The following is a 14,337-nucleotide window of genomic DNA, read 5'->3' as shown; positions in this document are numbered from 1 at the left end:
GCACCCAAAACTCCCGCAGATCTTGTGGCCACCTCAGGCACTTCACAGAACTAGGCCACCTGCGCGATGTAGATCCCTCTCTATCTGTGAAGACAGATGTGCCAACGAATTTCGAGATATTAATCTGTATTTTTCCTTTTGTATGTTCCCCCTTTCTTTCCTACCACTCCAGCTGGTGGCAGGATCTGGGCTTCCTCGTCTGGCGGTGGTGGGGGGGTGGGGTGGGGAGGCACACTGTGGCAGGAAATTGCCCCTCTCCCTTTCCCTTCCTGGGTTTTGTTTCCCAAAAGCCTACATTGGTTGAGGAGATTTTGCTAACTGACTCAGGAAACAAAGGAAGGTGGGGATGCTTGTAGACATAACAAAAGCAAATAGGAAGTTCCATTAATAGCAACAAGAGGGGAAAAGAGGGAGGAGAGACCTCCTCTCCCTCCCACACAGAAAAGAAAGGAATCTCTTGCAAAGGTCAGAAAGCAGGGACTTCCCTGTCTCCTGCCTTACCAAGATTCTCTGCCCCAGATGAGGTCTGATACAGCAGAACATCCATCCTGAAGGACCACACGGACTTGGCCAATGGTTGCCCGAACTGGAACTCTCAGCTGCAACTCCCTTAATTTCCTTAACAACCCCCATTACCATTTGATGACTTTGTTCTATCCTGGAGATGTCTCTTCACAGCAAAGTTGGGGGCCAGAAACTCACCAGCTCTGTAGAGGTGGAGGGGCACAGCGCATGGAGGTTTGTTGGAGTCTGACAGACCTAGGGGCTCATTTCCTAATTGTTACCTCCAACAACTTTCCTAATCAGGGACTTAGCTTTCCCTTCTAGGAAGTAAGGATGATGTTATCTACGAGGGTGGTCACAGAGGTCTATGATCAGATATCCTGGAAAACCCGCAGTCATGAGTGCAGTCAGCAGATAGCCTGGTGCGGGGAGATGGGGGTACTGTGGCATCTTCTGGAATGACCGAAGCATTGGTCCAAGCCAATGCCATCCTCTCCACAGGCTGCTCCTAGCCAGTGCCTGAGCGCAGCGTAGGGACTAGAGCCTGAACAGTTCTGTCCAACATGTGACAAACTTGTAAGAAAAGCTACCTATGAGTCTGAGGCTCCTGCTATCCATTTCTTCCTCCTTCCTCCCTTCCTTTCATGAGACTAGTCTGGTCTGGTCGGAAGCCTCTACTAGCCTGTTCTGTCCTCTTTCTCTGTGTTTAGTCTTTCATAGGTATTTTCTCCAATAAGTTGCACTTTTTTTTTTTTTTTAAGATTTCATTTATTTAACAAACAGAGATCACAAGGAGGCAGAGAGGCAGACAGAGAGAGAAGGAAGCAGGCTCCCCACTGAGCAGAGAGCCCAGGACTCTGGGATCATGACCTGAGCTGAAGGCAGAGGCTTTAACCCACTGAGCCACCCAGGTGCCCCAATAAGTTGCACTTCTAATTCCATTTAGGTGTCTGCTTCCCAGAAGACCCAAACTGACACAACTCTCTTTATAAGACTCTTCTAAAAACTGGAAACAATAGCATACTCCTAGCGTTTGGTATTTGCTCAGTAAGGGTTAACTTCCATTAGCTGGTAAGGACTGTAGAGTCAGGGGCTGGGTAGGACATTCTTGTATTTACACACAGGGTTTGTATTACACATTCCATTTTGTAAGTGGACTTCGTAAGCAAAGTGAAGTTAGACTTCTTAACATAACACTCCAGGCTCCAGCCTATCCAAATTATCTGTGGGGCAGGTAACCAGGTATGTGTACAAGTAGGTGGAACTGTGAGGACAGGACACTGGCTTTGGGGCCAGATAAATCTAATCTAGTTCTGATTTGCTGTGTGACCTTAGGAAAGTCATTTCACCTCTCTCCCTTCAGTAGCCTCATCTACAAAATGGGGATAATACAAAATAAGGATAATTACTTTACTAGGTAACAGTGAAGATTAGAGATAAGCTATGTAAAGCATCTAGCTTCTCATCTGGCCTAATAAGCATCCGATAAAAGGGTGCATCCTACTCTTACCACCTTTCACTCATTCACTTAGTCAATAAATATTTATTGTGAGCCTATCATAATGAAGGACTGAGATATAACCGTGAACCAGACAGGAACACATCCTTACAGAGCCTGACAGGTTGGCCATGGCAGAATGCAAAGTATATCTGGTAATTTTAACAGAAACACCTAGGTGGTGCTTATTCCATGCCAGGCTCTGTCCTAAGAGCCTTTTTTTTTTTTTTTTTTTAAGATTTTATTTTTTTATTTGAGAAACAGAGATCACAAGTAGGCAGAGAGATAGGCAGAGGGGGGGTGCGGGGGCGGGGGAAGCAGGCTCCCTGCCAAGCAGAGAGCTCAATGTGGGGCTTGATCCCAGGACCCTGGGATCATGACCTGAGCTGAAGACAGAGGCTTTAACCCACTGAGCCACCCAGGCGCCCCTGTCCTAAGAGCTTTACTGCAGATTCACTCATTGAAACCTTACACTAAACCAGTGAGGAAAGTACTTGCTCAAGATTACAAAACCAGTGTGGATCTGAAAATGGGCGATCTGGCTTCAGAGTCCATGCTTTTACCAGCTATGCTGTATTGTCTCTCTAAACATCTGAATTAGATTTTATGCTTCCACAGGGCATAAATGATCCTTACACAAGTATATATTTAAAAACCTAGTAAATTAAATTAGTAGGAAAGACAGTTATTTTCTTTAGAGAAACAGAGGCACAGAAGTAGTAAATCAGCTGAGCGGTAGACACAGATCAGCCACTGGTGACCCACGGGAGAACAGTCAGCACCTCCCCCCACCCAAATCCCTGCCATTTTCTTGGCTTCCACCTCAGTAGCTGCTTTCTGGCAATGGCACCAGGACATACGTTGCTATAATATAATTTTTCATCTTACTTAACCCTGACCTCCTCATCTGCTATAACCATAGGGCTCTTCTAGTTCCCATAAATTCTCAACCTTCAAGGTCACATCTTTTCTGCCTACTGGAATTTTCTGGCAGAAAAATTAAAGGAAAGTCAAATTAGTATGTTTTATTTGCTTTTCTCTTTTCATAAACGTGTCCCCATGACTGGATTAATACTTAATAATTAATAATAATTAATAATAATTAATACTGCTGAGTATTTGCACGGTCATCAAGGTAGCAGGCACGCGATGGGACACTGGACTCTAGGTTCAGTTCTTCTTATACGGCAGAACTGATGTCTCAGTTCTGGATGCCTGAGTGTAGCCAACAGGACAGCAGCAGTGTGTGTGAAAAACCCTTTATGTTTATGACAACAGATCATCACCATCATTCTAGAACAAAAGGACAATGGTAATGGGAAAACAAAAAACATGCCAGCCCCTCCTGTCCCAGCAAGAATGACAAACGCAAAAAAATGATGGTACTTACTGGGGGACATTGTGCAAGTTTATCAGCTGCCACCAGTTGAACATTTAAATGTTTGCTTTGCGACTTTCCTCTAGACTTAATCAACCTCTGTAAAACCTGATAGAAGAAGACATGAATCAATGAGTTAAAAGAAAAATAAATAAACCAAGGCTTTTTAATATAGTCTGGCTAGCCCTGAGTATTAATAGAGAGGAAATACAATATGAAAAATGATATATATAAACTCTGTAATGACATCACCCACTTAACACTGGCTCTCACTTGCAGAGGCTTTGATATGTACATCCTATTCTCTCTCCGTGTGGGGTCCTGGAGGGACCTCAAGTTCCTGCCCTAGATTTTACCCAGAGGTTTTATTTATTTACTTATTTACTTTTAAACATTTTTAAAAGAGTGTATTTATTTATTTGACAGAGAGAGAGAGCACAGCAGGGGGAGTGGGAGAGAGTGAGGGAAAAGCAGACTCCACACTGAATAGAAAGCCTGACACTGGGGCTCCATCCCAGGACCCTGGGGTCATGACCTGAGTTGAAGGCAGACACCCAGGTGCCCCTACCCAGAGAAATTAGAGCCCTGCAAAAGTGGAGGAACTGATCTGTACCAGGTCATTTGTGTCCAAATTCAGTGAAGTAATATTTTAGATCACTATCTCAATATCAGATAAATATCAGTCATTTATATATCGGGTCCTTTTGGTCACTGATAATTATTGAGGTGTTCCAGTTTACATTAACAAGATTTCACATTAGAAATCTAGGCAAAACATTTGCATTGGCATATTGCTACCTATAAACCAGTGATTATCTGTGTTATTCAGGCATGGCTATGACTACACTTGCCATATACTCCCTCTCTCTTCCATTTTTTTTTTAAAGCTGAAATAGGGCCCTCACCCCAAAATAGTACTGGTTGGTGAGGCTCTATTATACCTCAGCGTGTATGTCCACAGGAGCCCCTGTTCTTACACTTAATGACCCCGTGGGGACTGGGGCAGCGGGAAAAAGAGGTTGACATCTATTCCACTGCAATGAAGGGTATCTGAATCCCCCTCAGTGTGGGGCCAAAGAGACCTCGAGGTGGTCAAGGCAGATTCAATCCATTCTAATGGTTCCCAAAAGGTCCTGGTTTGGTCAGGATTCCCTAGTCCATCCCCTGCAGAATGAGTGCCTGCAAAGACGGAAGGCTGAGGGCTGGGGAAGGACACAGCTTCTTCAGACATTCTCCATCTGTGAGAGGCGACTACTGCTCTGGTTGGAAGTTGAATTACACATAGTGCTAAACTGCACTCTTAGAGGCACTGAAAATAAACTAATTATTAAGGTAACACCTCCCTAGGATATCTATTTCACATTAACTTTTTAGAATATCATCACTTCTTAAAAATGAAAGAACAGCCTAATCAAAAGAGACCAATTTGAGGCTGTCTCATTTTTATTTTTATCTACTTGTGGCACAAAGACACAGGGCAGATATCCCACTGTGTTTAATCACAGAATACCTTATTCCTTGGAGACCCAACCTGAGCACATGTATAATGTCTATAATTTTTCCATAAGAGATTTTATACAGTGGTGTTTGGCTTTATATATGATAAATGTATATACTTTTCCTGAACTATGTACTTGCTCAGTTGGGGAGAGAATATAGGTGCTACAAGAATCAATATTGCCCAAGAAATTAACTAAGATATAATATAAAGTCTCTGAAAAGCCATACTTCCTTTTCCATACCTTTCTTAATTTTTTATTTATATTGTATTCTTGCATAACTTGCCTGTCTGGGGAACCACAATAGAGAGTGACCTTCTTTAAAACAATGGCTATTCTTTATTTGCTATCTTAGAATTTCTAGAACCTGGACAGACTGTGGGAATTAAAAACTGCCCATTAAAGGCATCTCAATAAGATATTCTCCTTACCCACTAACAACAAAGCACAGAGCAAAGAATATTCCAAAGTCAATGAGCTTCTAATCTGTAAGGCAGAAATGAGCTAATTACCTTTGGAGATGAGACTTTTACATGAACAATAATTGGTGCTAAGGAAGTCTTTATAAGTTGCGCTGGGTGATTGATGGTGTCTGCGTCAAGAACAACCAGTTGCAAAGATCTCGCCAACTCAAAGATTCTTTCAATTTCACTTTGTACTTCCGCTAAAAGGAGAAATAATATGTAACAGGACATAGTTATTTTTATTAATTAATTCTTACATTTAAAAACATAGTACCCTAAAAAAATTAAAAATAAATAAATAAATAAATAAAAATTTTAAAAAAATAAATAAATAAATTTAAAAAAAAGGGGGGGGCACCTGGGTGGCTCAGTGGGTTAAGCCGCTGCCTTCGGCTCAGGTCATGATCTCAGGGTCCTGGGATCGAGCCCCGCATCGGGCCCTCTGCTCAGCAGGGAGCCTGCTTCCCCCTCTCTGCCTGCCTCTCTGCCTGCTTGTGATCTCTCTGTCAAATAAATAAAATCTTAAAAAAAAAAAATCATAGTACCCCTTTCAGATATTTGTCTATATTGCAAAACGGAACGTTTTGAATTTCATATTTCTATTCACTTAAGATCTATTCCAAAGAGAGAGAGATGGGTTGAGTTTTGAGTTTTGCATAAAACAAAAAATTTGGTGAAAAAAATTGAGATGGCTCTCTTAACTCACTTCTTACACTTGCCCTGAAATTTAGCTATTTATATAGCTAGGTTGTTTACGACTATTGCTTTGCTCTAAAGAACTTTTACTTTTTTTTTTTTTTTTTTTTTTAAGATTTTATTTATTTAGTTGACAGAGAGAGAGATCACAAAGAGGCAGAGAGGCAGGCAGAGAGAGAGGGGGAGAAGCAGACTCCCTGCTGAGCAGAAAGCCCAATGCCGGGCTTGATCCCAGGACCCTGAGATCATGACCTGAGCTGAAGGCAGAGGCCTAACCCACTCAGCCGCCCAGGTACCCCTAAAGAACTTTTACTTTATCTATGAAAGCTGAAACCACATTTAGGAAAGACTTGAAATACATGTGTAGAGCAACATCACATGGAAAGCAAATTACATGGAAATATTTCAACCAATCAATAATTTATATATTAATATTCTGTAACTATGTTTTTAAAAAATCCCACAGCTCATCTGTGTTGAATGACAAGCATATTTTTCATCCAGGGTTAAATGTTGGGTCTACTCTTACAACTAACATATTGCTATGTCTTAATTCAGTATTAGGGCTGGTATACTTGTTCTAGGGAATAATTTTCAGTATTAAAGAAAAAAAAACTAAGGCAATTATATTATAAATGCTGAAATGTCTTGAGAATGAAAATCGATCCAACCGTCTGTAATAGCCAAGTGACCTGAATCCCTGCACAAATCCGGTCAAATAAAAAAATCTAGTTATTCTCCATGTCTGAAGCAATCCAGCCATTTTTAAAACAAAGGAGATTATCGATAAAAACAAAATTTGGCTTTCTAAAACGGAAAGAAACTTTTTCATATATATTTTATAAATTATCTGATTTATTGGGTCATGTCCAAAGTCTGAATTAGACTACTTAATTTTCAGAGAGATGATCTTGTTTTGCCTTTTATTTATCTTTATTTTTGGCTTATATATTATAGGCATGACTTAGCAATGTTGTAATCTTGTTTAAATTACACAGAGTAGACAAAGTTACCTAATATACATTACTTCAAATATGGTCTAGGAAAGAGGTGATGTTGCTCTAAATATACTCACTGAAAAGGTTTTCTACCAGAAAGCCACGATTTGTTCTGTTTACCCAGTATATATTCAAGTTCATGTCACCCACCAAAAAATCCTCCCTTCCATAACAGGGTGCGCAGGAGTATGAATGCTCAAGACTATCTTGTAATTCTACTTTCGTGGGCTTTGCATAATAGCCTAAAATTCTTCCCACAAAATCTCTGATGTTTAATGCATGATTTGTATTAGAAATAGGAATTTCGAGAATGAACATAGCTATTATTTTTCATATGATCCAATCCCACTGGTCTGAAAGATTTTATACTGCTTTGAAATGTGACTAGCTCCCAAGACATTTATGTAAAGAATTTGGACAATTAGGCTCATTTGCAAAATTCTTCTGAAATCACACACTACATTTGTTAATAATAACATACCTTTCCCTTTTTTTCTCATGTGTCAAAAACAGTTAAAAAGGGTTTTTCTTATGAGAGAAGCTCAGTAAATAAAGTATATTTGTAGTGTAGCAGATTTCAGCCTCTGGCTGTTGGAACATGTTCTCCATTTGTTGTTGTCATTAAATTGCCACTAGTTTAACTCCTGGCCAGGACTATTGTAGAACAAGTCTGCATTACTTTAAGTTTCAAATCTGAATACAATGTTTCCTGGAGTAGCAAAAAGGTAGTGAGGCAAAATGGACCACCCTAGTACAAAGAACCCTTGAGGCACATTGTGTAAATACTACAGAAATAATGAGCCTTATTTACTCTGCATAAGCAATGAGGTAAACATGGTTTTTGACCTGTGCAGAGGGCAAGCACATCCAAGGCTTAGCCAACACAAAACTCTTAGGCAATGGACATTCTGGCATGAGTGGAGAGGTGCTTGGGCAAGCAAGCCAGAAGGCTGCAGAGGCCATACCATATACCAGAGTGGGGCCATATTTGGATAATATATATTTGGAATTCAATACATAGACTGAGAAAGAGAACAAGATTTATATCTACATAGCCCATTTTCTTAAAAAAAAAAAAATTAAGCAAACCCAGCAATCTTGACTTCCAATGCTGATTCTCAGAGGATTCCAATGGCCCTTTCCTCATGATCTTATTCCAGACAAATGGGGCTCTGAGAAGTCATGGACTATGATGCTGGAAGAACCTCAATGAACACTTCTATAAATTGATCATGACCAGTCTAGACCCATCTCTCTCCAGCATCTCTGTCACCTGTGACCTTTCCTATATCCAAATGCTTAAACTACCCCAATGGCTCCTTTTGGGTTCAGGGCAATATTTCCCAAAGTGAGTATCCTCAAACATTAATCCCTTAAGATATCCTACGGGGATGTTTTTATTTATTTATTTAGTTATTTAGTTTTGCAAAATATCGCAGGCTCTACTAGTTTCTTTTGGAATTTCAAACATGCACTGCCCTTTCTATTTTAGTGGCTCTCAGAAATCTTGCAGTAAAGAAGGCCAACTGTTTAATCCAAATTTCCAAATTTGACTATGGAAAACATTTTGGATGTAACAACTATTACTACTACCCTTTACAGTTCACATTTATAGAGTCTACTTTGGAGGTTTCTTTAGCAAGGCATACTTAGAGCCCTAACACACTGACCTCAACCTACGTTTACAGTCTCTTCCCCAGTTGCTCCCAAACCATAGCACCCACTCCCCTTTTCTAAGCATTCTCTGCACAGTCTACTTGATTATCAATCCAGCAATGTTTTTTACATGCTGACATCTTTGCACATTCTTGTCTGCCTTGTAGAACCAACTCAAATATAACTTCTTCAGTCTTCTTTGACACCTCTTACTCTCTACCCTTCTTTCTTTATACCTCTAGCTTTTGGCTCCTAATTCCATTGTCAACAGCATTTAGATATCTGCCCCTTCTTCCCAGTGGCTTATGGGTAAGATACTTTTTCTTAGTTATGTTTGTACTTCCACAGTCTAGCATAATGCCTGGCACATAACAATAAACATGTGCACTAAGAAGCAGGTAAATGGTCATAGGCGGCTCACGAAGTGGTTATTATAACAGACTGCCATTAAATTAATTCTAATGGTTGTAGGTATATGAATTTGCAAAGCAAAGGGAAAAGTCAGTAAACTGACATTCACCTTGTTTTGTCCTCACTATTTACGCCAACTTCACTCCACTGACTCAAACATGTGACTGGATTATGCCAAATGACTTCTAGGAATATCCACGAGACCCTTGGTTAGGGTAGATGGTTAGAGTCAGCAACCTCATGTATGTGCTTAAGTGTTTTTAAACCTCTCATTATACGTCAGAGGAAGGAGTAATTAAAAGTCAAAGGCACTTTGTGGAGTGAAAAGGACAGTGGAAGATAGGAGAACAGACAGTGGATGCTTGTTTAAGAAATCTTCGATCTAATTTGGCATCCTTTTAGTCAGTCACCTAATATGATTCATCATCATCAACTCTTGCATTGTTACGTCGTTAAGGTCAAAATACTGTGTCTTTAAGAGTGTTTTATTCTGTATGTGATGGATCTAAATGCTGAGCTAAGGAAAGAACCATTGATGTCCAGTATCCTGCCCTCATAAGGACTGACAACTATTCCACTGGTATGTTTAACATTCTTTCATAAAGCAACCAGCCAACAAATATTTATTGAACAATTATCATGTGCCAATCCCATGCCAGGAATATACAGAGATGATACTTTGCAGCCTCTTTCTAATCTGTGCACTTCTTGGCTCAGGGTCAAGATTCAGGCTCCAACAAACTCTTGTTGGGTTGTTTGGGTGTGAAAGCTATCCTGGATTTTGTTTGTTTGTTTGTTTTCTATCATCATCTCAGTAGTTTAAGATGTTGTGAATACAGAAGACCCCTATCTTTACTACCCCTGCCCACGAGGAAGAGGGGAGTAAAACAAACTGCCCTCAGACTCTGAATGCAAGAGAGACTCCTAGAAAGTTATAAGTGGACTATACCACTCTTGGCAATCACAAAAAGCACAACACAGGCTTTGAGATGAACGCCGTGATTCCCCAGCAGCATGGACTTGTTTCTGTGGATGGTGATTCCATCTTCCACTGCCCTATTCACACATGGCTTTATAAAGTAGTTAAGCATATACTAAGGGACAGGTGGGGCTAGGTAAGGAGAGATAGGTAGGGGAATATGTGACTGGGCTCACATGGGGGCTATGGGTTCAGGCTCACAGAAATCCCAGATGTGGAAAATGCCACAGAAAATGAGGGAATATAACAAGACTAATGAGTCTACCTCATTTGTCTTAAATGTCAAAAATATCTCTGTAACAGCTACAGCTGGGCCACTGAAAATGACCAAACTTCAAAGAAAAAGTAAACATAGTGCCAGCAGTGATAGAGACGTCAAGATTCAAGTTCCCTAGTCAGTTCTCAATAAAAGACCACCATTGAAAACCCCCAGTGGCAACCCATTAGGGACCTCTCTCCCTTTGGAGAGTTTTTCCCCTCTCCTTTCTGTTCTCACCTTCACTTAATAAACTTTCACTTCACCCTTTTGTATCTCGGAGACTCATTCTCTGACTCCTTGAGACAAGCGTCCTGCTATCTTGTAACAATAGGGCATTTTCCCCTTCTCCATCATGGTGAAATTTCAGAATACTTTCTGACTGTGCTCCAGGAAAGACACATTTAATGCTCATGGCTATTTCCACTTAAAGATGGGATTATTCACAAAGATCCTATTATCTAGCTTTCTATTAAGGATCCAAGAATGTTGAACATCCCATTTCTTTTCATGTCAGATGTGACTCAGCTATGACAGATACCATTAGCCTCATTGAAAAGCTGAGGCAGAGTGGAGGTAAGTGGTTTTGTGTGGTTAGGCAGTAACACACGAGGAGAGCCCAATGAGGAATCTTCCCACCAGACTACTAATGAACTAATTGACTAGAGCTGAGAGCAGAGGCTCTGGCTGCTGTAGGACTCTGTTCCCTTCTTCTCCATGGATAGCATTCTCTTCAGTTAATTGGCACTTCCCCATTCAGAATAGGGAGCACACTGGAAAAGACAATCACAAACGAAACATGTGCCATCCCGCTCTGAAAGTATAGCTTGGACAAGTACCACATTTGAACATCTTACCTAAGCTGGACCGAGTGTTCGAACGTTCAATTATTGCTCTCTTGCTGGGATTATTTAGGACAGACCTCTTAGCAAGAGAAATGTCAGCTGTCACTCTTGTTATTGATATCCTATGAATAGGAACACAGAACAGAACAAGCCAGTAAAAAAGGTTGTGGGGCTCTCAAGTGATTTATAACCACAGTACTTAATAACCACTCTACATACGGCACTACAACCACAGTATAATAAACATTGGCACAAGTATTTTAAACAGGCTTTTGCAGGTATTAAAATATAAGCTGGGTAGAATGGAAGAAGGTTTTGACTATTTAACCAAAACCGAAACCCAAACAAAAGCCTGTTGTTAAAAATGCAACTCTTCCTTCACTATTACCTACCTTGCCAAATTCTCTTCATAATGCACACCATACCAGGAGGGAATCAAAACATATGAATAAACCATGCTCTTTTTGGGAGGCAGCAATACAGTTTTTTTTTCAATTCACGTTTGATTTGCTCTTGAACAAGACCTCCACGAACTACGAATGTTCTACCCAGGCATATCAATGCTGCTGGCGAAAGGGGAAAGCCCTCTTCATTTTCATCAGCGACACTCAACCAGTTGGTAACGATGTTGCATTCCTGGTGCTCAACAGCTACATCATGATACAAGAAGCATTTCCCCCCAGGCCCAAAGAAACCTTTCATTTCTAAGAATATGGAAAATATGGTTTCTCATCTGCATGCACAAGATTCTTCAGTATATTTGCTTAAGACTTTGAATGCATAAAGTGGGGAGCTGTGAGACACTAGAGTTGAGGGCAATGTGAGAATTGTGCAAGGATTCTGGTAAGTCAGAAAGTTTCCTGCAGTTACGCAAAAGAATAAAGCACAGACACCACAAATGAACAAAGAGGCGTCGATCTGCATATGATTGATCCCATAAGGATCTCTGGAATTTACAGTTTTACAGTTCTTTACTTTAAACTGCCATTGATCAATTTCAGATGATTATCTATCTGGAGAATGCAAAGAATGCCGCACTGAGCCACCACTGCCACCGTGGACCTTTCTCCACTCTCATTTTCAGAGCTTGGCAGAGTTCTGGAAAGGAGACAAGAGTAGTGTCCCTTCCCTTTGTGCTCAGTGCAGCCATTCTTCTTCGTTTTTATATTCCTTTGGGAGTTGGGGCAGGGGAGAGTTGTAAACAATAGCTGAGCCCCCTGTCATCTCACACCTGTTTTGGTATACCATCAGCCCTCTTAGGAGACTCTTTACCTGACTTCAGTGACCCAAAGTCCTAAGGAAAATTTAGAATACTCCTTTTCACAAATGACTGGAAATAGCTTGTTTAAAGCAACAGGCTGTACAAAAGTTCGGATGTCATTTTAACACAAATCACCTTCTTATGTCATTATATTGTATTTATAAGCTGTAGAAGGTACGTTTTGAATTTTTACATTTTTTAGAATTTTTAAGCACTAATAAATTATTTGAGGCATCTTCAAATTATCTTCTGCAAAAACCAAGGGCTCTGTGAAATACCGCAGGTCACTGAGATCACTGAAGGGAAGCTGAGTTGGCAGAGGGAACTCTGGCCCTCTGCCAGAGTTCCCTCTGCCCATGCCAGCCAGGCAAACACCTCTGCCTTTCTGTTTTCTACTTTGGGGCTTTATATATGATTTCATTGTAAAAAGCTGTTCAGCTGCTAAAAGACATTGGAAAACACGGGTCAAGTACAACTTATTCATTTTGCCAAGAAAACTGAAACACAGAGGGGAAGTTCCACATGATTAGTGAGAGGCTAAGAAAGCCTAAAACCCAGGCCCCCAAACACCAGGCAGTACTTAGTCACCTGACTCATAAGTCTCTTAGTTTCAGTTTTCTTCTCTAGCAACCCTGACTGCCCAGATGCAAGCCAAATCGTCAAGAGCAGACGCAGTCGACCTTGGCCATGTGCAGAGAGGTGGTCAGGATTTCAGTGAGGTTAAAGTCAAGTGAATCTCATGTCTCAGTCTCCATTACTCAGTTGGCCTTTGCAACCTGAGGTATGGAATCTCACGGGCAGTCCTGTGCTCCCAGCTCTTTAATTTACAGGATAGGGTTTGCTTGTTTATTTTCGCGTTTCTGCTTGTCTATTGTTTTAAGAATAGAGTTGCTGGTTAGAAACATGGAGTCAAGTTCCAGAGCAAATCAAATCTATGACTGGAGAGAAGTGGGTTAATTTAGGAACAGAATTCAACTTTCTAGAATAAAGACTTTTGGAGGGCCTAAAATGTTTGTTCTGCAGAAGGGAGATCAAGTTTGCTAGCTCTCTATAAGCCAAATAGTAACCTTTGTTTCTTAAAATTTCAAAGGATTACCAACAGGTGCATACTCTTATTTTTTCTGGATTTTAAACATGTTTACGAAGTTATTTTCAAACACACACAGTTTTACAAGTTTTTACAAGTTCTACAAAAAAAGCAGGCAAACAAACAATAATACACACATACACAGAAAAAAAAAAAACTGCTTCGTGTATTTCACAAACAGGAAAAGGTATGGATAATAAGGTTCGTTTTCTTGTTTTATTTGTCAACAAAATGCCAGCAAATTTGTTAATCTAAGTTATTTCTCAAATATCTTTTTTAAAAAGATTTATTTATTTATTTATTTTAGAGGGGGGGGGGTGGCAGGGAGCGGGAGAGAGAGAATCCCCAAGTGGATTTCCCACCAAGCATGGAACCCACTGTGGGGCTCGATCCCAAGACCCCAACTGAGATCACAACCTGAGTAGAAAACAAGATTTGGCCACTTGGCAAGTATTATTACAAGTTATTTCTTAGTAACAGTACACATGCATGCATGAAAGAGCTCAGGACAAGACAGACACTGCCTCAGAAACCTTTCAATAAGAGAAAAGAGAGGCTTCTATTTTCCATACAAAGATGCTTACTATTACCAAAATCAGACACCAAATCCAAACTATTTTTTGTAAAAGGCTTCCTAGCAATACAATTCAAGTTTATATACTTTTTTAGTTTTATATACTTTAAAAATATATTTTGTATACTAGTTATATATTTATTATTATTATTATTTACTTAGAACAATGCCCTTTCTACTTCTTTTCTTGCCGTATTCATTCCCCCCAGTGTCTTTCAGTACTTCCATGCA

At 40.2% G+C, this 14,337-nt stretch overlaps 1 protein-coding gene across 4 annotated transcripts in view; it reads right to left on the bottom strand.

The window, feature by feature from the left end:
- The window catches only part of CACNB4 (calcium voltage-gated channel auxiliary subunit beta 4), a 244,042-nt gene that overhangs the window by 13,672 nt on the left and 216,033 nt on the right, over nt 1-14,337 (bottom strand). For all 4 annotated transcript variants that reach the window (XM_059167339.1, XM_059167340.1, XM_059167342.1 and 1 more), the window contains 3 exons: nt 11,197-11,306; nt 5,392-5,543; nt 3,393-3,488 (listed from right to left, as the gene is read on the bottom strand). In XM_059167339.1, coding sequence (XP_059023322.1) covers nt 3,393-3,488; nt 5,392-5,543; nt 11,197-11,306 — 358 coding nt within the window. The remainder of the gene's footprint in view (nt 1-3,392; nt 3,489-5,391; nt 5,544-11,196; nt 11,307-14,337) is intronic.

Source organism: Mustela lutreola, chromosome 3 (assembly GCF_030435805.1).
Source record: "Mustela lutreola isolate mMusLut2 chromosome 3, mMusLut2.pri, whole genome shotgun sequence".
NCBI lineage: Eukaryota > Metazoa > Chordata > Mammalia > Carnivora > Mustelidae > Mustela > Mustela lutreola.
This window is presented reverse-complemented; position numbering and strand designations above follow the sequence as displayed.